Source organism: Apteryx rowi, unplaced genomic scaffold (genome assembly GCF_003343035.1).
Source record: "Apteryx rowi isolate R43461 unplaced genomic scaffold, aptRow1 scaffold_45, whole genome shotgun sequence".
Classification (NCBI taxonomy): Eukaryota; Metazoa; Chordata; class Aves; order Apterygiformes; family Apterygidae; genus Apteryx; species Apteryx rowi.
This window is the reverse complement of record NW_020450705.1, coordinates 2,610,868-2,634,282: the sequence shown is the minus strand read 5'-3', so window position 1 is coordinate 2,634,282 and position 23,415 is coordinate 2,610,868. Positions and strand designations below refer to the sequence as shown.

General features: G+C 42.3%; 1 protein-coding gene across 6 annotated transcripts in view; it reads left to right on the top strand.

The window, feature by feature from the left end:
• The window catches only part of SRGAP2 (SLIT-ROBO Rho GTPase activating protein 2), a 119,042-nt gene that overhangs the window by 57,852 nt on the left and 37,775 nt on the right, over positions 1 to 23,415 (top strand). For 5 of the 6 annotated variants that reach the window (XR_003255435.1, XR_003255434.1, XM_026077231.1 and 2 more), the window contains 6 exons: positions 9,887 to 9,949; positions 13,324 to 13,539; positions 14,297 to 14,425; positions 18,955 to 19,179; positions 20,409 to 20,510; positions 21,392 to 21,589. Coding sequence is in view for 4 of the 6 variants with exons in the window: in XM_026077231.1 (XP_025933016.1) it covers positions 9,887 to 9,949; positions 13,324 to 13,539; positions 14,297 to 14,425; positions 18,955 to 19,179; positions 20,409 to 20,510; positions 21,392 to 21,589 (933 nt within the window). In the remaining 2 variants the exon portion in view is untranslated. The remainder of the gene's footprint in view (positions 1 to 9,886; positions 9,950 to 13,323; positions 13,540 to 14,296; positions 14,426 to 18,954; positions 19,180 to 20,408; positions 20,511 to 21,391; positions 21,590 to 23,415) is intronic. The other variant, XM_026077233.1, reaches the window with a different exon arrangement.

Sequence of the window (23,415 nt, the reverse complement as noted above, 5' to 3'; positions counted from 1 at the left end):
ACAGTGAGCTGCGTGGGTTTGGGGGTTTTCTGAGTTGAAAACAACTCAATTTTCAGCAGTGTTCAAAAAAAAAACCCCCAACAATTCCTGCACGTCTCCTCCTGCCCATCCCCAGTCGGATGCAGCACAGCTTTGCCTGCGTTGGAGCGACAGCCGGCAGATCCCCTTACAGCAGCCCAAGGTCTGGGACGATGCCCAGCATGTTGAGTGAAGCAGATCTATTAGGGGTGAAACGACAGCTTAGATCTTCGGTTCCCAGCTACCTAACTTGCAGGTATTTGCACGCTGCGCTCCTTCCAAGCGTTTTGTTTTGGTTTTGCTCAGGAAACACATCTCGGTAAAAGGCCTTGTTAATGAAGAGCGTGATGCTACGACAGTCTTACAGACGCGTCCCGCTGGCGTCAGTGGGGGTCGGGGCTGTTTGGCTTCACTGGCGCGACCGGCCTGAGGGCCAGCGGCCGTGCAAGTCTGCGCTATTACCAGTGAAACGGAGGATAAACGGGGAAATAAATAACCRCTCTCTTGAGCAAATAAAGCCACGGGCAACCTGGTGGAATTGTCCTAATAACGAGTTGCTGCCCCTTGGGAAGGGGGGAATGTTTTCTTCTTGTCCCACGGTTAGTGATACGGCCCTGCGTTTCGTGCAAGGTTGCCGTTTCAAGCCTGCGGGCAGCCGGCTTTCCTGCTCGGATCCCTGCCGGGCGCCCGCCGCGGCCCGGCGCCCCGCTTTGATGTCGGCCTCCCTTCCCGCGCAGCCGTCTCCTCTTCCTCTATCTGCTTCTGCAGAGTGCGCTCCTTTGATTTCTTCCTCCTTATCCTCCTTAAGCATGGCCTTTTCATTTATGTATTTATAAATCTATATCCCCTTGTCACACCCTCATTTTAACGCGGCCCTTGGTTTCTCTGCGTGGTGCAACCTTTGTGTTTCTGGTACGGTTATCAGTTTTTCTTGCCTACAGATCTCTCTTTTTGCTGGGATCCCTGGGTGGTGTTTATACACATGTAGCCTTCTGAGAAGAAGTCTCTTTAATTTGGTATCTTTAATCACTCTTTCTCTATTGTCTCCTTAAGATTTCCCTAGAAGCAGACTGGTGGTTTTTGTTCAGATTTAAGGAAAATACATATATTACTTTTTAAAAATATGGACTTTTCCTGCCGTCATGCCCACCTCTCACGCGATGCTGGGCCGTGGCATTTAAACGTTTAGCTTCCCTTCTTCTGTTTTAACTTCCTGCTGCTTCCAGCAGTGCTAACTAGGAGGCTCGTTTGAGATGCTCTAGCTATGGTCTTCCTCGCTTTTTGGGTCTATTGGGTGGATGTGTCTTTTCAGCATAGATGAGTGTGGGTGTTTGGGGGGGGGGCGGGTTGCCCTACAGATTTGGCTTTGAGAGCATGGCGTTCCTTGCTTTATGCCAGTGTATCAAATTCAGTAATGATATTTAAGGAAAGAAACCTTAGAAGAAGGAATGAAAAAAAACCCAAACTGTCAATTTTGAATTTGCTTCCTGTTTAATACCTTTGATCGTGGGGAAAAAATACTTTATTTACCTACTAGTATACTGCACAGTGTTTGATGTGAAATGAAGAATCCATGATGAGTTGGTTAAAAGCCTGCAGTAATCAAGGAAGAAGAACTATTAATTCTCTTAAGGGGTCCTTGCTTAAGATGACCTACATTACAGCTGCAGTACGTCTCACTTACTGCATTGGTACTGGAGTAGGAACAATTCTAAAACGCAGCATACATGGAAAAGCTACACGCGTAAAGGAAGCACACTGGCCAAGATGCTCGGTGTTTGTTTAAACTGTCTTTATATATATAATTTTTTTTCTAGAAGAGTGTAAGCAGGTAAGTATGCAAAAGGGATAGATGAAACTGATGTGGGCACAGAGTTGGGAAGTGCTTGCTGCACGCCTGCTCTGCCGCTTGCATCCGTAGCCCCCAGCCTTCCCCCCTCCCGGTGCCTTCCCGTTTAATTGCTCTGGGGAAAGCGAGAGCCCTTTGCCGGTATCTATTAGCAGCAAAGAGGATCTGCTTTAGTGTCAGATTAAAAAAGCCGGGAGGAATGTTATTGCACAAATCCTCGCAGGTGTTATGTCTCTTGGTGAATAGTTCCTACAAGGAGCTCGTAATGCTGAGCTCTTAGTGCTGAAGGACACAGAGGCCTGTTGTGAAATGATCGATTCCGATTTCTCGCTGGTGAAATTAAATCTCCCCGTCTTCCTACCTGCTTATTTTTAGAACCAGTGCAATGGGGAAGGGCGAGGGAGTGACATAACTTGGGTGCTGGTACTGGCTCAGCTAGCAGCCCTTATCCGCTGCCCGGTTAGAGGTTGGGTCCCCCCGTCCGCAATCGGAGCAGGTGGCTGCTGTTMCGCTCTTAGCCGTGTATAACGCTGTGATCGGGGCCTGTTCCCCTGGGTGATGTGCTCAGTGCTGAAGGCTGCAGCTGAAGTAATTCTGCTTCCTATGTCACAAGTTGAAAACGTCACTTCTGCACATAGGCTGGGAAAGGAACGTGCTGCTTTTCCACCCTTTTTAACATGTGGAAGCTGTGCGCTGCTGCTGCTGCATCGCAATTTTTATTTTCTGTATTCGCATTGTCATGCTTATGTTACCCTTCATTACAGCGATACGCCTGCCTTTATTTTGCCTTGGTTTGAACTCAGGGCAGCCGGGAACGTGGTAACAGCCCCTAACAGTTCTCCTTAAACTCCCAGCCGTTCGCCTTGCTCATCCCTCGCATCAGGTCTTCTCTAGCCGTGCGTCAGAGCAGTTCGAGAAAGGATATTGRGGGAAGCACAAAGCGGTCACGCCGTGCATGAAAACCCTGGGCAGAATTACGGGACCTTACGTCCAGTATTTTACAAGACTTCAAGGCCTGCTGGTGGCTCTTGCTGAAGCCCGTTTCACGCGCTGCTCACTCAATAGGTGAGAACGTGGCTGGCTTCACCGTAAGAATGAGGTCTCTTAGCCATAAAATTGCTGGATTTGCTGGGATTGAGCGCCTGAAGCCCAACACTCAATAGCACCAGCACAGAAGACGGCAAAAAAAAGGAGAATGAGGGGATGGGGCTCCTTGGAAGCAGCTCTTCCACCCYGGCGTACACAAGGCAGTGCTGCAACATGGTTTTATGCAGGAACAGCTTTTTCAGAGTCCCACATTTTTGCTGTGTGGGGAAAATTCCTTCTTGCTAACATAGCGATGAAGCGGAATTTAACAAATCACTAGTGAAATTAGTGGAGAAAGTTAGATACTGCAACAGTAATTTGAATGACTGACGAAGACATAATGGATCATTGTACTAGAAACCAATGGTCTGACTGTCCCACAAGTATGCATGTATATTGCATCACATCATAGGTTTTGTTTTCCTAGGTTTTCTTTAAATTYTGGAGAACTTGATGCTATAGAAGAAATCTTTAAAGAATTCCTGTTCTTTAGGGCCGTGTGATAGTGACTGACCGCTTTCTCTGTGAAAGCTGTGGGAGAAAGTTCCATAAAGCTTGTGTAAGCTTTGTAAAATAGGGATTGCATCAATAAAAAAAAGAATTGGATCGATGATGATGATGATAGAGTACTTCTGTACACTGAATCTGATCGTTTGTTTAGATGAGAACATGAAAATGATGAATCGTGTCTGTTACTGCGTGCAAATGAATTTATTTAAGGCAAGTCTGTAAAAAAAAAAAAAAAAAAAAAAACACCTAAGTTATCTGGAGTCTGCCTGCGTTTAAGCTTAAATACGATTTGCTAATCAAAGTACTACATCATGTATGAACTTGGAAAATTTTACCTAGCAAGCCTTTGACAAACTTAACTACGTTCTGTAATCTCTATTTTGACAAGATTTAGGGTCCAGGAATAGAAAAGGATCTTGCATTTCTGGAAGTTTCCTTGCTGCTTTCAGCAAGGACACACTGCTTTCAGCAGTGACCACTGTCACTGTTAATTTAAAACAGAATTAGAAAATTAAATGTTTGCTTTCTACCTATGTATATTTATTCTACTTACACTTTAAAAAAAAAAAAAAAATATAGAGAAATGGCCTTGTTAAAGAATCGTTTTCAAAATCAGCAGGCTTGGGCTCTAGTCTCAGCCCTGTCACCGACTCGCATAATTTCAGGCAGCGTAGATAAAATCTTTTATCTTAGTATTTTATGCATTCACCCATCAGTAGTTTCTGAACGCTTCCTTGCTGCTATTGAGTTTATGCAGAAAGCATCTAGTGAACCTCCTGGTATGTTTGTTTTGAAGCCATACCATCTTTCTATCCGATTGGGAACGATGTTGCTGAGGCTTGAAATCTGGGGCATAAAATGTTGACAGCATTCCTTAGCTCTTGTATTTATTATTCCCCCTAAATATTTTGAAGCTGAAGTCGTTAATGTTCGCTGGAATGCGGAACAGCCGAGCGAGTACTGCAGTAGATCCCAAAAACATCTTGATTAAATTAGAGGGGAGGTGGAGGGGAGGCGAGCTGGAACAAAGCGCGCGTTGAGGAGCTGGCGCAGCGTCCTGAGAATTTATGTGCTGGTTAAGGGTGGCAGCAACCTACAGCTCGGCACATGGTGCGTATGCCCTCCGTTGGGACAAAAGGGTATGTGTGCATGTGTGAGCGTGCGTGCGTATGTGCGTATGCATGCACACGCTTAGGGCAGCTGCCTTTGCTTTCTTGTTTCGGGCTGAAGAGGAGGCTCGAGAGGGACAGCTTGCAAGAAAAATACCGATTTGCAAATAAGCGGTCCTGGACAACAGTTACTCTTCTCACTGTACTGAAATAATTCTGGGGTGCTCTTGATAACTTTCCTGATTTGCAAAGCAAGGGAAGCGTGTGTGTATCGCTGCCATCAGCACGCACCTTTGCTGCGGCACGAGTGGGTGTCGTGCTGGCACCCTGCTCTCCCCTGTCCCGACCCCCAGGATGCCGTAGTCGCCATACGGTGCCGTCTTCCAAGGARAGTCAGTGATGCACACCGAAGCAGATAACCTGCCAGATCAGGAAGGCAAGTATTGTAGCTGTGATGGGATAAGAAGGAGGCAAGTTTTGTGGGGACAGGTAATATCTACCATCTTCCTCCTCCACCCCCCGTATTTATTATTTGAGCTGATCAGTTAAGCTCTTGATGGCATAAGCCCTTCCTCAGGCTTTTTAAGGACTATACAGATACACTCCAGTTACAGCTACAGCTAGGCAGAGATGATATTTCTAAATTTTCTTTTGCTTTTATTTATTATTCTTTCAGAGCTCTGCTTCATGTCAAAGGTGACGCTGTAAGGGATCAGCCTTTCCAGCTGGAGGAGGCACCTCCGTTTGTGTTTTCTGGAGTACAAGGCYGCAGTCGTGTCTGAATTGGGTTTCTGCCTGTGTAGAACTGATACTTGGAGATGTTTGCAACTGCAGAGATTGCGTTGCTGTTTTTCCTTGGTGTGTATTTTATTCATAAATCCGCACCATATTCTAGCAGGGTCTTGAAATCCCTTTAACCTTTATGGCAAAGGTTAAGATGAGCCGCCTCTAATCTGGGTGCAGTTCACACCATCCAGGACCTCASAGAGCTTCTCTGTGCATCAGGTCCCCCATCCTCTAAAACACTCGAGCAACAATTTTTTTGCTAAAGCTTAAGGCATTTTCTTTTGACTTTGCTACTTCCTRCATTATATTTTCACTTGCTAGGCTCAGCTAGATCAACTTTTTTTTTCTCCTAAATCTCTTTTGGTGTGAAATCTGTATTGGGGAGCAGTGTTAAATTAACAGTGTGCATTGCTTAGCTCTAGAAATGCCACTTGTTTTCATGACACCTGTGATCTATCTTACCTTTGTCCTAATGTACCTTTTTTCCAGCCCAGCAGTCTGGCAGCTTCTGTCTTCAGAGCTCGTTTGGGAACACAAGGAATTGTGTGTTTTGACAGTTTGCTGTTTACATTTCTTCTTTTCTTCTTCAACCTGAATATGCATCTGAATATGCATTAAAGTATGCATTTTAATCTAGGTCTGCATAATTGGTGCTTCAGCAGTTTGTACAGTGAATGAGCAATTTTATGCGAAAAATAAACAAATGGGCTGGAAGAGCTGGGCGAAGGGAGAATGGCTGGTGCGGTCCGGGCAGTCGAGCAGCAGGGAGGCACGCTGCTCAAGAGCTCTTTGAGTGAAAAGTTCAGTGCTCGGAGCATTTAAAACAGACCCAGCCAGCTTCATTAATCATCTCCGATGTTGAGAAAAAGGCAGTCGGAAAATCCTTGCGGCCCGTATCACTGCGGTGATCGGCAGCTTCAGCTCGCTTCTGCTKTCAGTGATGGGAGAAATGGAGAAACTGTTACTGCAAAATACCTCCGAGACTGGGAATCATCAGCTTTTTTTCCAGAGCTTGTGTCTGAGGTTTATTTTTTCAGTAGCRCATCTGGCCCCCTGGGGAGCAGGTTCGAGTGTCTGAAATCTGCCTAACCCAGCAGATACCGTGTGGCCGAAGCTGCTTGCTCTGCAGGTTAGCAGCGCGGCAGTGCTGCCTTCCTGCGCGGTGAACGAATGCAATCTGTGAAGTGGGTTATGTCACTCGTGTTATACGTGGCAGCAGATATGTCCACGCTTGCTAATTAGTGGAAAAATGCGGGGAAAGCATCCTTTGCATCTGGACAGCGTGGCGGTTGTTTGGGGKTTTTTGTTCGCTTTTGAGGAGGCAGCGAATGCGGATGGTGCCGAGTCCCTGGCCCGTGTGGCAGGAGGGTCTCGGGGACGGGCTTTACCCCCTCCGCGCTCCAGGGCTGTTCATGGGATTCATCCTCTTCTGCCAAGCCGAGAGAAACATTTTGTCCGATAACCAACAAAGGCGGCTCTGTTTAGTGCTTCTCATCCCCCTTCCCCCCGTTTTGGTGTACAGCTAACAAGATTGACTCAAAGACCCCTGTTTCATGTGATAAATAGTTGCCCTTTATCCTTAGATTTGGGGAGGTTGGGGGAGACTTCTCCCCCTTCAGTTGTGTTTTTGCCTGGTGTGTGGCTTCACGAGCAATTAATTATCGGTGCGTCTCTCCCTCTCGTCCCCTCCCCTCCTTTTTTCACCTTAAAGGATATATTGTGTAACGCTGAGCCCAGGAGCCCCGGTCTTTTGATGAGATGTGGCAGTGCTGGCCGCTGGCTGCAAGGCAGCGATCATTAACCAGCTCCGCGTCAGCCCCGCTTTGAGTTTTCCTAGAGTTTCAGAATGGTTTATCCAGCGTGATAATGTGCGCCATGGGCAGCAGGGGTTACGGCAGCAAGTTAAAACCGTTTCAGCAGCCCGCTCAAATAAGCAGGATAACAGTTGAGACATCTTCTCTTGGAGTCTGTAACAGCAAAGAAAAGAAACATCTGTTTGGGTCTAATTGTAGCTTTACTGGCTTTAATCTCCTAAGTACTGTAGGCTGAAAGATGTAAATTTTATTACAAATACAGAGGTTTTTCTTGATCATTTGCTGCTATAGAAAGAGGATTTGTTAAGGTAGGTAGCAAAGCAGTAGGTGCACGGCGGTGCTGCTGCGTGCCAGACGGAGCAGGCACGGGAGGAGCCGGGACTGCGCCGCCGCTTTGCAAGGAGTGTCATTAAACGCTTGCTGACTCTGCTCTTTGGTGTATCTGCATTTCTCAAATTTTCTCATGGAAGCTCTTCAGAATATGAATCGGTTTCAGCATGATACCCTGTCTCTAATCAGGTGCAGATTAATAGTACCATTGAACTCGCTAGGTGAGGAAGCTGCTTTCCCTCCTTTGCATACGAGTGTTGTTGCATGCAGAAATGCCTCTTCAAAGAGGGCTTTGCATACAGAGGTGTCATCCTGCAGCAATTGTGGATGTGACTCTTTGGCATTCTGGTAGTCTTTAATAGAAGAATGTGCTCATCCGTTCCCTAGTTTTGTATTTAGCTAAAGCCAAGTGTTTGCCTCTTTATGCAGCAGTTGTGTCTAATTGCAAGGTAGAAATGCGCGCTGCCTGTCACCTAGCAGGGATTTTAAATAAGTAAACATTTTTTAAAATCTGACACTTGGCTGCAGGCTAGTTTGGGTCTCACCCGGTTTTGACAACCAGTCATGTCTATCTGCTTCTAATCCTTATTTTTCTTTGTTCTGCTGCTTCTTAGAGAAGGAAACAAGTTCATGAGTCATATATCCTTGGGTTTAACTAGGCAGCTCACTAATGCAAGTGTCCCCTGGGAGAGAGTGATTTGTGTTGATATAGTTAAATTGCATTGTAGTCTTTGTAGTTTAAAAATAGCTGATTGCTTTGTCTGTTGAGGTAAATCCCATATCTGAATTTATAATTTGAATGGAAGTGGGAAGAACTGACTGTTGAATGCATGCATGTAAATCCCTGTCAGAGTAATTCTTTTATTAATTTTGAAGTGGAGGTTCTTTTTGTAGCTATGGTGATGACATACAAAAGCAAAAGAACATTTGCAAAAAGATGTTATAGGTTGTAGCAGCCTACTGTTGTATGGGGGGGTGGGGGAAGAGGTGAACTTTTGGACATAAAAATCTCGTGTACAACCAAAGGAGAGGTCTGAAAGCATATGATTTTTGTTTAACACTGACTTTACCATGCAAACTTAAAAAAAAGGGGGGGGGAATTTGACATTAGCACTGCATTCAAATAAACCAAGGGCTCTGTGTAGTCTTTTAAATACAGTCAGTAGAAACTACAGTTGGTCAAAGCGTATCTCCTTCAATAACAGGCAAAAAGATCCACTTAGGAGCACGTCTCCCTGCATGCAGATCTTCCTAGGGTTGTTCTTCAGGCTTCTCTTTAATGAACCCTGCTTCTTCAGCAAGCCGTTTCCATTTTGGTATCCAGGCAAAAGAGTGACTGTTGCCTTAGTAAATCAGTAATATTTTTTCTACTCTGGGCATGAGGCTTATGAAGCAAGAGCTGGCAGACACTGCAGTACGGTTTCCCCCCTTGATATGTCTCCTTAGGCTCGAACGCCCGCAGGACCCCGGTTGAGCAACCTCATTTTGTAAGGAATCAATGTTAGGGGGTGGCACTGGTGACCCGTGCTGTGCTAGTGGCTATGGGACAAGGAATAAGGACAGGAGAGGCAGGAAGGTGGTACTGGAGAGTGCGAGTGAGATGTAAGGTCGAAGGAAAGAGCAGCAGTACTACAGTACGGAGACGCGAGCCTAAAGGAGGTGGTGGTTGTCCGTCACCGCAGCCTGCAGGGTCTGGTTTTGTCAAGGACCCACCTTACTTGGTTTTTGTCCTCTGCGAACTGAGAGCCTTTACTTTCCTCCCTGTCTTTGAAAAGGGTGGGGTAAAATGCAGTGTAGTGGCACTTACACCTGCACAATTAGATTTATTTACTGTGCTTTGGAGCAAAACCTTTGGCATAATACAGCCTTTAATAAAGACCTGCCTTTTGGCGACAGCATCGCTGAGCCTTTGTCGCTTAGTTTATACATCAGGAAAATTGAAGTATTGCCTGTTGTGTTGTGATACAATGCCAAATAAAGGAATATCGTTACTGTTGGCTTTCTTATCCTGCATTTCTTCAGCTTGCATATTCTACTGTATGCCAAACTGCCATAGTAAGACACTAAGTAAGATCACTAAGTGCTAGATCAGAAAATCTATTTGTTTCTAGACTTGTAATGTTGAAAATCTCATGTTTGCTGGAAATTTTCCTGTCTCCATACTCTAAGGCTTGCTTGGCTGTGTACGTATAACATTTCAGTTTATTAATACCGTTTGTGCAATTTGACCATAAGTGGCTGTTGGCTGAGCAGTTATTGGATTTGCTAGCATAAATAATGGTGCTTAATTAAGTCTAGATTATTTGTAGACATGGAGCATGCTCACTTCCTTCACCTCTTTCCCATCTTCCCCAATTAACTTTCATTTCTCTATTTTGTTGCAGAGTAAGGAAGTGGGACTGCAGCTCCAGGAAGACTTGATGAAGGTCCTGAATGAACTCTATACGGTAAATCAAACTGACTTCTTGGCATCTTTTCAGACAGAAGGAAGAAGTGTTTGACTTCTCCCAGCCTGCTGTTACAGCACAGACTAAGCACTAAGACTGATAAATGTCTGCAGTTCTTGTGATTTGAGGCAGTTTGTGTTCACCAGTCTATACAGTACCATAAATCTCACTTTTTCACTCCATCTTTATATTCTGTTTCAGCTCTGTAAGTGTTGGCTCCAATTCCCAAATATCTCAAGTTAACACATACCTTCTACTAGCTGCAGTATTTAAAAAAAAAAAAAAAAGAAGAAGAAGAAGGAAAAAAAGACGTTTAGAGTTATTTCCAAATACACTAAAAATTTTCAGTCAGGTTACTGCATGCTTGAATCAGATAAGCATAGTGGTTTTGTGTGGTCCACTTCTGGAATTGAGCATACAAAAGAGAGCATGCAACTTCAGTGGGGAGGAAAAACCCACTGTGTTTATTTGTTCCTCCACTCTTCCAGCAAAACTGTTCCCTTTAGAGTAATAGCCTTCCGTCTGTGCTTTTTGCTGCTCAGTATATCCATTGGAGGCACCAAGAAAGAGGCATTGCCTTGGGAAAGAGAAGGAATGTGTTCGTTAAAGTTCATGTGCTGCTTGGGGATTTTTCTTCTCACATAGCTGAATGGAAAAGCCTGTTGTTTGATTAAATTTTTTCCTTCAGCAGCTGTTAGTGAATTGGTTCTGTTTTAAAAGCAGAACCTACACATGGTTTTCCATGGCTTTGTTGCTCAAAATGTCTTCTTTCCTCCTTCTTTAATGATGCATTGGGTCATTGCATTGAGGAACAACTTCTCTCTTTCATTCCTTGAAGAAGATGATCCAGAGATGTGTCTGAAGTCTGGGTATATCAACCTTGTGATGAAATTAGGTATTGATAACAATACTAGAGCATTAGAGAGGTTTCCCTGAAATTTTCTGTATCAGCAGAACATATAGAAGGAAATTGTTACATTAGAGCATGGAAGCCAAATGTTCAGACTAATCTCTTAGAAAAAGAAGGGAGCTCAAGAGTAGGAAAAGAGAATTCATCATGCTCCAGTGTTCTTGCTGCTGCAATAGCTAAAGTGGGATTTTCAGTACTCTCCTCCAGACTCTAGCTGCTGCATGACACTGGGCATCATTCTGCCCTGATGACTTGGAAAATAGCATTTTCGGAGGTTAGATTGTGAATCCAGTTTGATTTCCCCTCCTTTTCTGCCTTATAGTGTTTAGTTTTAATGAATCTTGTCTGTGGACAAAGACACTTTGTGTTGCTTGACAGCATTGCCAAGAATGACTGGAAAGTAGCAGTATGGTGGAAGCTGGAGGCACTGAAAGCTAAACTGGGATGTGATGTGCCACCACTGCAGTTGTCAGTACTGCTTTGTTTTACAACAGAGTGAGCAAACTGCATTTTTCCTTTTCTTCCAGAAAGGCAGAGAATTTACTTTGGAAATGAAGGTGGCTCATCAGGTTTGCCTACTGTAGAAATGATTTTTTTTTTTTTGAAGATGCGATCTGTTTCAGCAATGTTTCTTTTTTGTTTTTTTTTTTGAGTAAAGGATTGACAGTCTCTGTTTCCAGGATAGATGGATGTCCATGAAAATGGACACGGTTTTGAGTTTCCCTACATCAATAAAATACAGGGAATTTTCCCCATGAGCCTTTTGTCYTGAATTGTCCTGTGCAACTGAAGTCCTTGACTTTGCTGTTGACCCCAGCAGGCACTAGTGAGTCAACAGTAACCTCACTGCCAGACATGGAGCAGGCGGTGTTTGTGGTTGCCAATGTGGCACTGTCAGCAGGGTGAAGTCATTAAAATTGTGATTTTTTTTTCTGCTTCTCTTGCTTTCTGCCAGCTCTACTTTCAGTGATAGAGGAAAAGAAGCCGCTTTGCCTCTGTTACTATAAATACCTGCTTTATAGTCTAAGCATATGCRGTAGCTGAAAGTGTGTGTGTAAATTATTCAGAAAGTCTCTCTTTAATACTTGCTGCATTCACGTGCTATCATGTTTAAATACAACTTCTCTTTGTATCTGAGAACCTCTGCTGATCACTGCGTGAGGAGAGAACATGCATCCTACTTAAGTAAAATTATGTTGCAGTTCAAACTGAGATGAAATCGGTATACATCAATTGATTTGCAAGTGGGATCTTTATTAAAGCTGGAGTTACGCTATCGGGATGTCTTTATGCAATTATGCATTTATTAGCCCCCATCAAAATTATATCATAAATACTCACTTTGGTGTCCATGTGCGTGAACTGACTTGTTTTCTCATTGTGGATRGAAAAAGCCAGTTTAGGTATGATGCCCTTTGGGGTTTTTGTTCTGTTTTCTTAAAACTAAACGTGAATGTCCAATTAAATAAGTTTTTTGTTTGTGTGCCTCTTGGGATAATATTTATCTATATTTATTTATAAAAAATATGTGCTATAGTCCATATAGCACAAGTTCCTGCTCTCCTTGAGCCTTCTGAAAGAACCACACTCATTTATTGATATTTTTGTTACATAAGGTGAACAGAAGTGCTTTTTTGTGTCAAATTTGATTTAAACAAATTGAACATGAGTTACTTTTGCAGCTGTTATGATCAAACTATTGAGTTGCATATAGTTGCTTGAGACTTGTCATATTTAAATGACTGATTCGTCTGGATATAAGACTGATAGACATCCCTTCTGAAATCCTTACCTGGTGATGAAAAGCTATCATTTTTCCAACTTTGGCAAATAATGTTCTTTGAATAGTAAGAAGGCAAGATATAATTGCTATATTTTTGAGTTTTTTGATTCCTCCATTGGAGTGTACGAGAAGGCGTGTGCCAAAATTAAACAAAGAAGCAGCTGCAAAATAAGCTACTTTGATTTCAAATTCCTTTTTGGGAGCCACGCTTTCATTCGTGCATCTTCTGGCATGCTTTTTTGAGATGTGATGTTTCCCTGGATATTTTGCCAGTTTAGATATTTCTGACTCCCAACAGGCAAACAGATCTGACTTGTTGGTCACTGTCCAAATGCCTTTGTTTACTTAGTAGGCTACATTGCATTTATTACAAACGTGATGAACAGCTATTGTGAAATAGTTATGTTAAAGAAACTTATAATTTTTTGGGAATGTGTTGGCCAAATGCAAATAATGTCCCTGTGTTGTAGCATGTGACTTCTTTCTTAGGGTTTTTTCCTCCTCTTTCCTAACTTCTGAGCTTTGCAGGTATACGTATAACTCTTCTCCCCTGAGACTCGGTCATGCAGATGATAGTGTAAGGCAAAGTTTCTGCATGCCTGGCTTGCTGGTTAGGTAAACCTATTTCCTCCTCAGCAAATGGAACTATTATGCTATATGACTGTTGTGTATCTTCCGCAGGTTATGAAAACCTACCATATGTACAACGCTGACAGCATTAGTGCTCAGAGCAAGCTGAAAGAGGCAGAGAAGCAGGAAGAAAAGCAGATTGGGAAGTCAGTGAAACAAGAGGACAAGCAGACACCACGTTCCCCCGACTCAACTTCCAATGTCAAGTTTGAAGAAAAACACGTTCGACGAAGCTCTGTCAAGAAAATAGAGAAAATGAAGGAGAAGGTACTTGCATGGCATTGCTGCTGCTTGTGTAGAATGCCTGAGGAGGAGACAGGAGACCTTTGCAGTAGTTCAGCACAGGAACTACTGAGGACTTCTCTCCTTGATGTGGGCTTGATATACAGTACTGGGACTTGAGCCAAGAATGACGGAGCAAGAGGCAAGCCTGGCAGTGCAAGGAGTACACATTTGGGACCACCTCAAAAAAAGATCAGGACAAGTTTTAGATAAGCYATAAATTAGAGTTTAGGGCCAGCAAAAAGATGAGTTAAGGGCAGAGCCGGTGTTGACTTTGGGCTACATGGTCCTGTTTAGCTTTGGGACTTGCTAGCATGGATGGGCTAAGATTTGTACTGTGAGCTAGGTTGGAACGGTGCAAGTTGCAGTGGCAGGCAGTGCTTAGAGTTACAGTTATTGCTGAAAGTGTGGATGTTAACTGAAATTGCATCTTATAAATAAGTCATTTTACAATCTCATAAGCCCATCTTGTTCCTTCATTCTTCCCTTACTCTTTGCCAACACCATAGTCTGTTTGCAGAGAGGACTAAAGCTGTGTAGTACAGTAATGCTTAAACACTTCTAGGTAATTATTCTAAGCATTAAGCCTTTGAATCTTGATAAAACCAGAATCCAACTGAATTAAACAAATTATATGAGCAGGATAAGAATTGTTCAGAATACAGCTTAGTGTTACTAAGAGTGCTACTACTCCTTCCACAGCTCTTTTTAAAATAAATTCTGTATTTGGTTTCTCTTTCAGCGCCAAGCTAAGTACACAGAAAATAGACTGAAGGCTATTAAGGCAAGAAACGAGTATCTGTTGGCTCTGGAAGCCACCAACGCATCTGTATTCAAGTATTACATTCATGACCTGTCTGATCTCATTGATGTAAGTTCTGCTGCTTGGGTGACTGCAGTGAATATCATTGCCGTTAACCCTCACATGTGCCTCTTCCCTCTTCAGTGTGTTATGTACCAGCACAACCAGCAACGTCCTCATCAACACTAGACTGATCATGTTTGATGGGCAGTTCAGGCAGTAACAATTGGCGTGATGATCAGCCATTAAGCTGTTAAGTGAGCATTTCTTAGCTGGTTTGCCTAGTCTGTTACGGGGATAGATGTTTGCATGGTAAACCTGGCATTGAAACATGTAGAAGAAGAAATTGCTTAGTTAAAATGAAACTCTGCTTCAGTATCGCTATTTGACATTTTTTATTTACTGTTTTAAGCTAATGCTCAAGATTATAATTCAGCATGTTTTTAAAAAGAAAAATGATATTGTAAAGCAGTATACCAGTTGGTTTAAAAAATAAAAATAAAAATCAAGGACAGAAGCGTTTTCCAAAGCCACTTTTAACTTGCCTTGAAAAATTCCATACTTTTCAAGGTTAATGCTTCTTGTAGCATATTTCACAAGAGGAATAAATCTCCCTGCTTTTTGGGCCTTCCATTGCCTAATACCCACACCCACTAAGTCTACCGTAGCTTGATGCATTTCTTTCTTCTGTCCCTGGGACTGCAGAACGCTTTGTCAGGCTGCTTCGGAAAGGTGTCAAACGGAGTGGCAAAAACTGCAGAAATTCTGCTGCTGGCCACTCCCGAGGCTCACTGGCTCTCTAAACAAAGAAATAAGCAGATTTTTCACCAATACATGACTGTCCACTTCAACCCACAGGACTGGACTACCAAATGCATTGAACAGGTTATGGCTGAGTCACAGATTGTTGCTGGATCTTATTTTGTTATTTGTCAAGGACAGCCCACTGCTGTCCAGATTAAAGACACTCRGTTCTAAGGCCTGGAGCGAGCTTTCTTTGGAGTTGGGGGGTAACTAACAGGAGTTCCTCTAGACCCAGGCAGTAAAGGTCACTTGGATCGTTGTTAATTATTCAGCTATTATAACAATATATATAATTATATTTATTCAACTGTCCATAAAATCAAATGAACTACACATTTCTGCTAGATATTTTTTGAAAATCTGTCATTTTGAGGTCAGGATTGTCTGTGCTAGATGGCTTTAAAAATACTGTATCATTTCAAAATGTCACTTTTTGCAAAATTGCAATACTGAAGAGACGTGTTTCTTCTATACTTGCTGCCTGTTTAGGAGACCTTTTTCTGGTTAATGTTTGTTAAACTTGAATTATGGCATCTTGGTTTTGTAGCAAATGATAACTTATATAATATTGTTTATATAGACGCCTAGGGATTCATCTCACTGAAATCAGTGGAATTTGATTGCCTTAAAATTAAACTTTTTGACAATTCCAGCTATAATTCCCCCCAAAAATACTGCAAGTGTGCTTGGTTTGTTTGTCTTTTAGCAGATTGTTTTTACTAAATTTTCATAAGTCATATATAGTAAAGAAATGCTCAAAGAATCCATTTAGGTTACGTAAACCCATAACATTTTTTAAGCCCAGACCTGAGATGTTTTAAGAGCTCCAGTGACAAGCCTAGCAGGTTATCCAGCTTTGAAGGAAGGGCTCGTGTCTCAGCCCTCTCTGGGGCATGGTGGGCAATGGTGCAGGACCAGAGCCCAGGCTTCTGCCCTGCGTTGAGTTGTCACTGTGCCTGGACAGTAGCYGTCATGACTCTGGGTGCGTCTGTATCCGTGTTAACCCCTTCGTGTTCCTTGAAGCATTCAGCTTAATGTTCGATTGGGAGCTYTCAAAACCTTTAAAAGATGAGTTTTATCTGCTCTGTTTTGAGAAAGCGTAGAAGGATGTGGGTCTTGGCTGGGAACACCCAATTCAGTGGTCTGTATTTACCGTGTCTTAACAATGAGACTTACTAATGCCTTTGATATGAAGGACTGAAAATTAGCAATGATAACCAGTAATGGCTATCTGAGGCATCTGACTTTAAAATGTAATTTTAAAGTCAGATGTTAATTCTTTTCCTTGATCTGATTGTTTGATGACGATGCATCTTGAAACATAATACAAAAGGAGCCTTCAAAATTATTTACAAATAAATTGTATTAGGCCAAATGGCATCGCGCTCATCATGTTAATGCAATGCATTGTGTTCCTCCTCCAGTGTCCTTGGTAGGATAACAGTGAGTTAATTCTTAATAGTGAGTTATGAATGATAAATTGTTCCTGACGTAGCCCAACAGTCTTGAGTTTCCTGACTTTTGGGACTGAGGCAGCTCTTTGAGGCTAATGAAATATTACAGTAATGGAGAGGTTTGTATTAAGACCGACCTCATATTTATGGAAGGGTCACTGGGACAGAATTTTTGAAAAGTGTGTGCCACAGTCCTAAAGTTTACTTTACTATTCTAGGAGTAAGTATACCACTGCTGTTTACTCCAGGATCTCATACTTTCCTTTCCAAATGTAAATTGCATTTGAAAACAGAGGGCTCTTTTCTTTCCTTGAATCTTCTATTCTGGGGCCTATTTAAAAACCRCTAGCTGGCAAAGGGTTAATCAGCTGTCATGTTGGGAAGTGAATTTGAATGAGTTAACATTAAATTCTTATAAAAAAGTGATTTCTGTAGAGAACGATTCCATCAAACATTTATATAACCCAGAAAAGGGATGGCAAGACTGATACTTCTATAAATATGGTATGCTGGACTTTTAAAAATATTAAAGTAGGGGAGTGGGCTGAAAAATGTTTTCTGTCACTGGCTTCAATAAAATRAGATGGCAAAGTTTTTTTCAGCTTTAACATAGTCCTGCTGCTTAATGAGGTGGGATATAAAATATTAAGTCTCACTGGACTCTCCAGCCCCATCAGTGAAGTCCTCCTGGGCAGCACATCGGTCTCCTTTCCGCTGCGGACGTGTGTTGCYGTAGGGCGATGGCGGGGAAGGCAAGTGTGTCGCTCTGTTTGCTTGGGCTGCACGATGCTTCGGCCCATAGTTAGAGGGGAAAACGAGCGGCCGCTTCCGTTAAATCTTAGCGGATTCCAGTCATGGCTGGACTGTTGGCCCAACTCAGCCTGGCTTTCCCCAAACTGTTGCAGGGGCTGGAATTACGATGTGCATGCAAACCAACAGTAGCTGTGAACGGCTGCTTATCCAAGGCTGTCTGGACACGTGCAAATTCTCAATCAAGCATCTTTTGTTTTTTGGGGTGGTTTATGTTCTTTCTGATTGAATGTAATGTCCTTTCATTCCCTGCCTGCAGTCTAACCAGCAACTGCTGCTCCTTTACAAGACTCCCCACCTGCTGCAGCTTGTTGGCACAGGAGCCCGGCATCTAGCCGCGCTCGGTGGCAGAAATTCTGTAAAAGCAGGGAATGGTCCACTAGTCAGTCAGTCCCTCTCTATCTCAATCTTTTTTTTTCCCCGTTTACTCACAATGACAGTGATGAGACCCAAATGATGGGTGAGGAGGAGATTTCATGTGATTTTTTGCTTACAGAGCAGCATAGCAATCAAGCAGATGGTCTCTTTCTTTCTTTTTGGATATTCTCCTAGCATGTGTAATCTTGCTTGTAATTCCAAGAAGGTGGGCTCCTTTCTAGCTCAGTTTATTAGATGTCTGAAAAATTCAGGCTGTTTCTGATCAGCTAATGCAAAGCGCTTTTCTCCCTTATGAAACATTAGGACTTGGCTGGGCAGCCGCGGTGGAGGTGAAGCTGCTTGACTGTCTTCCAGTGACATCATCTTAATGGCAGTAACAGCCAGGAAATTCTTGACCTTGACCACCTTCTGCTTGAAAGTTTTTTGCTCTTCTGTTTCACCCTAGCAATGAAGTCATCTCAACCAATCACTCCTTGCTTTTTGGATAACTCTCTTCTTTATGCTGATGATTGTACAGGTCATATTCTTGCTTCCCGAAGTGTACCGAATTAAGCAGTTTTCTGTATCTTGAGTGGAATAATTTAGATGCCGATTAACATTTGCAGGTGATCCAAATCCTGTGGTTTGTTTCTCAAGATAATACTTCAGTGAATTGTCTTCCTTTTAATTGGAAAAATTTGGAAAAATTTTATTTAAGGATTTCAGAGTGCTTATAGTGGGGCTCAGTGCCTCTGAAAGTAAGGTTAAAATTTAAAGATATGCACTTTCCTGCCATTGAACCTACTCACTTCTAGGGTAAAATTTGTTGGGTTGGTTGGTTGGTTTTTAACAACATGAAATGAAGTCTGTAGTACTCCATGACAACTTCCCAATCTGTTGTAACAGTTTAAGTTGTCTGTGCTTGTCTCAGAAGCTAATTTTAACACCGCTGTTGAAATCTGTATGGGAATATAGGCTGGGTTCTATTTACTGTGGAAACTGCTAGTCAGGATACCTCTGTGGTCAATCAGAGATAAGACCACTGTGGTACCTAGAGGATGCTGAAGTATCCCTGACTTGCTGTCCATTTATTTGTCTTACAGCCTCAGAAATTTTAATTTCAGTTTCAGAGTTTCTTCGCTTATTCATATAGAATTGTGTGTCTTTCTCCAGCAGTGTTGTGACCTGGGATACCATGCTAGCCTCAACAGAGCCCTCAGGACGTTCTTGTCTGCTGAGCTAAACCTGGAACAGTCGAAGCATGAGGGTTTGGATGCCATCGAAAATGCTGTTGAGAACCTGGATGCCAACAGTGATAAGCAGCGCCTCATGGAGATGTACAACAATGTCTTCTGTCCACCCATGAAGTTTGAGTTTCAGCCCCATATGGGTGATATGGTCAGTTCATATTCTTCCTTCAGCTCTAGCTCTGTAAACACTCTGTAGGAATCATTCTTCCATTTAGTTATGTTTATAGAATTACATTTTTAGCAAAATATACTTTCTGGCTGATTGGAGCTCTTTTAAATTGTGCATTAGCTTGCAAGGTGAAATTAATATAGCAGGTAAAGAATGGTATCAAGTCTTCAAAGGAGCATTGTCCCTCTCCTTTTAGGCAGCATATAGATTTGAAGGAAAATGGCAGCTTCCCAAATCTTTAGCTGCAGCTTTGCCTCTTCATTTCCCTCGCCTTTGATAGCTGGACCCACTGAAAGGCCACCAGTTTGGCTCTGTTTTTGAAAGGTTGAGGGGAGCCTTAGAAAGGGGAGCTGATCTGAGGATTAAGCAGTGACTCATGCCATGGATATCTGGATGCAACTGACTGACTATCTTGAGGCTTAATTATTATTTATAAATGCAAGCTTATAGTCTTGCTAAAATCATCTTGCATATATGTGATTTAATACACATCTGTACATGTGCATGTGTGTAATAAAACTTCAGTTGCAATCTCTGCTTTAAAAACTAGTCTTATGCAATATGGTCAATATTTTTCCTTTAAAAAAATAAAAGTAAAAAAGCTGCTTCATGCTCTGAAATATGACTAATTTTTAACAGTACAGGGAAGCCCACTGTTCCAGCATGTTGGACAGGTGTCTAACCTGGTCTTTTTCTATTTAAGCTCCACTGAACTCATCAAGTAGTGAATCCTGCGTGCTGCTGTAGCGTGCAGGTAGTTCAGCTGAGCGAGCTAAGCCTGTCATACCCCCTGCCCCAGAGGCCTGGCTGATGCAACCAAATTCTTCTCTGATGTGATGGAAGCACACTCTCATCTCCTTGAGGTTTTAGGGCTCGATTTAGCGTAACCTCTGTAATAAAGCACCTTCAGACTTCCAAAGAGAAATGACAGGCTTACATCACTTACACGCTATTTTTTTCTAGTTCCTTTGAGATGTTCATGTTCTCGCTCTTTTTTTTTTTTTTCCCCACTTGCTTTTCGTACCGTCAGGAGGTGGACTGCACCTTTCTAGAATGCAGGCCTTTTCACTGAATAAAATCCAGGCCATCTAAAGCTTTAAAATGAAGCACTTTGGAGGATGTTTGCAATAATATAATGAAGTAATTGCACTGGTTTTGAGTCTGTGTTTTTCCCCAGCATTCTAAAAATGCTGCTGTTTTTCTTCCAGGAGTCGCAGCTATGTGCCCAGCAACCAGTCCAGAGTGAATTAGTGCAGAGGTGCCAGCAGCTTCAGTCCAGGTTATCTACACTGAAGATTGAAAACGAAGAGGTGAGCCACTCAAAGCCAACAGCCTTTTGCCACTTACAAAGGGGAGCGGGGACTGAGAAGAATGCAGTTGCTGTGATCCTATTTTGGGAAGACTTGCGGTAAAATGCAGGAAGAAGGCAACTGAGGCCAGAAACATATTAGTCTGACTGCAATTTCACGTGAAAGCTGGGTGTGCAGAGAGGACCCTTTTAAAAAAACAGCATAACATCCTTTTTCCCAACCCTAAATTGATAGGGCTGATCATGTTTCAAGAAGCGGAATTTGGATAGCTTAAAGTAATGTTTTGAAGTGAAGACACTGAATTTGCATAATGTAAGGTAAGAGCAAGCTTTTGTTTCATCGGTCGTCTAGGATGAGAGCACTAGGTGAATGGCATTTGTCTGGGAACAGATCAAAATATCTAATCTGCACTTCTATATTCAGGAATTTTTAATATCTTCTGGGGAAAAATTGGCAATCCCTTTATATGTCTAGAATTTTGATCCTGGCCTTCAGTAAAAACTTAGAGTGCAGCAAAGTCCTGGTTTTAATCAAACAATTGTTTGATGACCAGTCAATATACTTACAGAAGGTGAGTACATCATTTTTCCTCCAGCACTCTTTGCTTTAAGGTTAAATTTCCCTATTTCTCTTCCTCACCCCAGCCTGGGGATTGCAACGGTGTTCATACTGCTGGCCGGCTCAGTGTCCTGCCTACCCTTTGCTAATATGGACTGTGTTCTGTTAATTAGCCGAACTTGAATCCTAGTTACGGCCCACAGGACATGAAACCGATAATCTTTGTTCATTTAGTAAAACGCTCTGGGGTACTTATTGCCTCTTTTTTCACCTGCAGCATATTATCTTCACTTTTTTTTAACGCTCTTATTCTTGCCGGACAGGTTAAGAAGACTATGGAAGCTACTCTCCAGACTATCCAGGATATAGTCACAATAGAGGACTTTGATGTCTCTGACTGCTTTCAGTACAGCAACTCTATGGAGTCTGTTAAATCCACCGTCTCCGAAACCTTCATGAGCAAACCGAGCATTGCCAAGAGACGGGCCAACCAACAGGAGACGGAGCAGTTCTATTTCACGGTGAGGAATTCAGTTTTCAGGGTGTTCAGAGTGATTCAAAGCTTTTGCAAACTATATACCTATATGCTTTTTGCTATAACTTTTTGTTAGAAGTAGACGCATTTATAGTATTTTTAGTATTATTTTTACAAGGGAGTGCAGAAGGTTGCTGTCATCTTACAAAAATGCACCTGTAATTGATTTCGGGAAAGCAGAGTTAGTATACTGGTTTTAAAAATAGGTGCTTTGAATTCTTTTCAAATATATTGGTACCTTTGTTGATGAAAACTTTGTGCATAAACTGAGTAAAATTTGATTTCTCCTCCTTTTTCTTTCCTAAAAAAGGAATTGTCTGAGAGAGAACTTAACAGCTTGTAAATGTAAAATTTTCAAAAATAATACAAGCTAAAAGAGTATTTAGTTCTTTCATTTTTGTTATCCTCTTGCAACTTCAAAAGTTCAAATAAACTTTTAATAGAACTGATGCATTTTTACAAGATGCTAAGTTTTCTGTATTGACTCTGATACTAGAGTACATGTTTTTTCTTAAATTTGTTTTATGTTGAGCTGTTATTCTTTTCTATTTTAAAAATCTTTCAAAAAATAGACAAAAATAATACCTACTTTCTGACATTCCCTTGGGCATCTTTTGCTGTACTTACTGTCTTTTAGGTTCCTGTTCCAAGAATGGTGTCGCTTATTAAAATTGTGATGTTTCTGTGCAAATTACACTGGCTGACAGGATGGTTTTTGTCAGGGCTTGCCTTATAATAAGTTTATTGGCGAGTTTATCATTTTCTTGGACAGGTGCTCAAAAAGCTTAAAATAACCCATTAAATTAAAAAGCCTTCTTAGAAGGAGAAGCTGGCTATCGAGAAAAGTGGGCAGGGAAACTGATTCAATTAAAAAGGAATTAACCAGCCTGTCCGTGATTATGGAACTAGAAAAATGATTTTTTAATTGAACCGTAAGTGTTCTCTCTCTGGAGATGGACTATTATGTGTTCAAATGCACACGCGGGAGACCGAGCCCATGACTTGACTTGGGTGTAGTGTTTTTCCATTTCGTGGTGTTAATATCCTGCTCGCACACGGCCAGACCGGGGAAGTCGCAGCAGGTCTGTAGCGCTGTCTCCAGCGAACAGCAGTGCTATTTGTCATGTCATGCACAACCCGGATAAAATAACTATCAGCAGAACGAAGCTGATATATGAAGGGCTTCTCTAACCAGCCTAATCAGATACATGATTGATCTACTATTGGGCAGACCTATAAATATCCTTTATAAGAATTTCAAGCTTTGAATCTACAAGGAGCAATTATTTCCGTATATGAGAAAACGGTCAGGTGAGTACTAATGAGAATGGGGACAAAGCCGTGTAGCAGCGTGGGTGAGGGCTCTTAGTGCAGGAGAAAGAAACCGAGGGTTTATGCCTTTAGAAGAACAGCGCAGAACAGAGATTCAAATCCCCCCTTGCCTGTGACAGGCTAAATGTGCTGAGGGATATGAAGCGAAGGAGAAATACTAATTTGAAAAAATATTCCATATTGCCATGTAACAAAGGTCGGAAGTTCCACGTGCTGTACTGATAGTTAGGCAGGGCTCTTAGGTARATATAGTGATACTATTATGGGAATTTAATTTACGGAGTACAGGCTATAGTACCCTTATGCTAGTATTAGTTATGTTGCCGCTAGAGGTATATCACTGCATACGTGCACCAAGATAGTTCTCTGAAGGAAGCTTTGTATTCAGAGTAGAAGCTTAGGCTTCCCTGCGTCAGTCAAAAGCCTAGGAAGGACGATTGGCTTTGCCCCGCTAACGCAGGTGAGCAAAGGGAGGAAGCA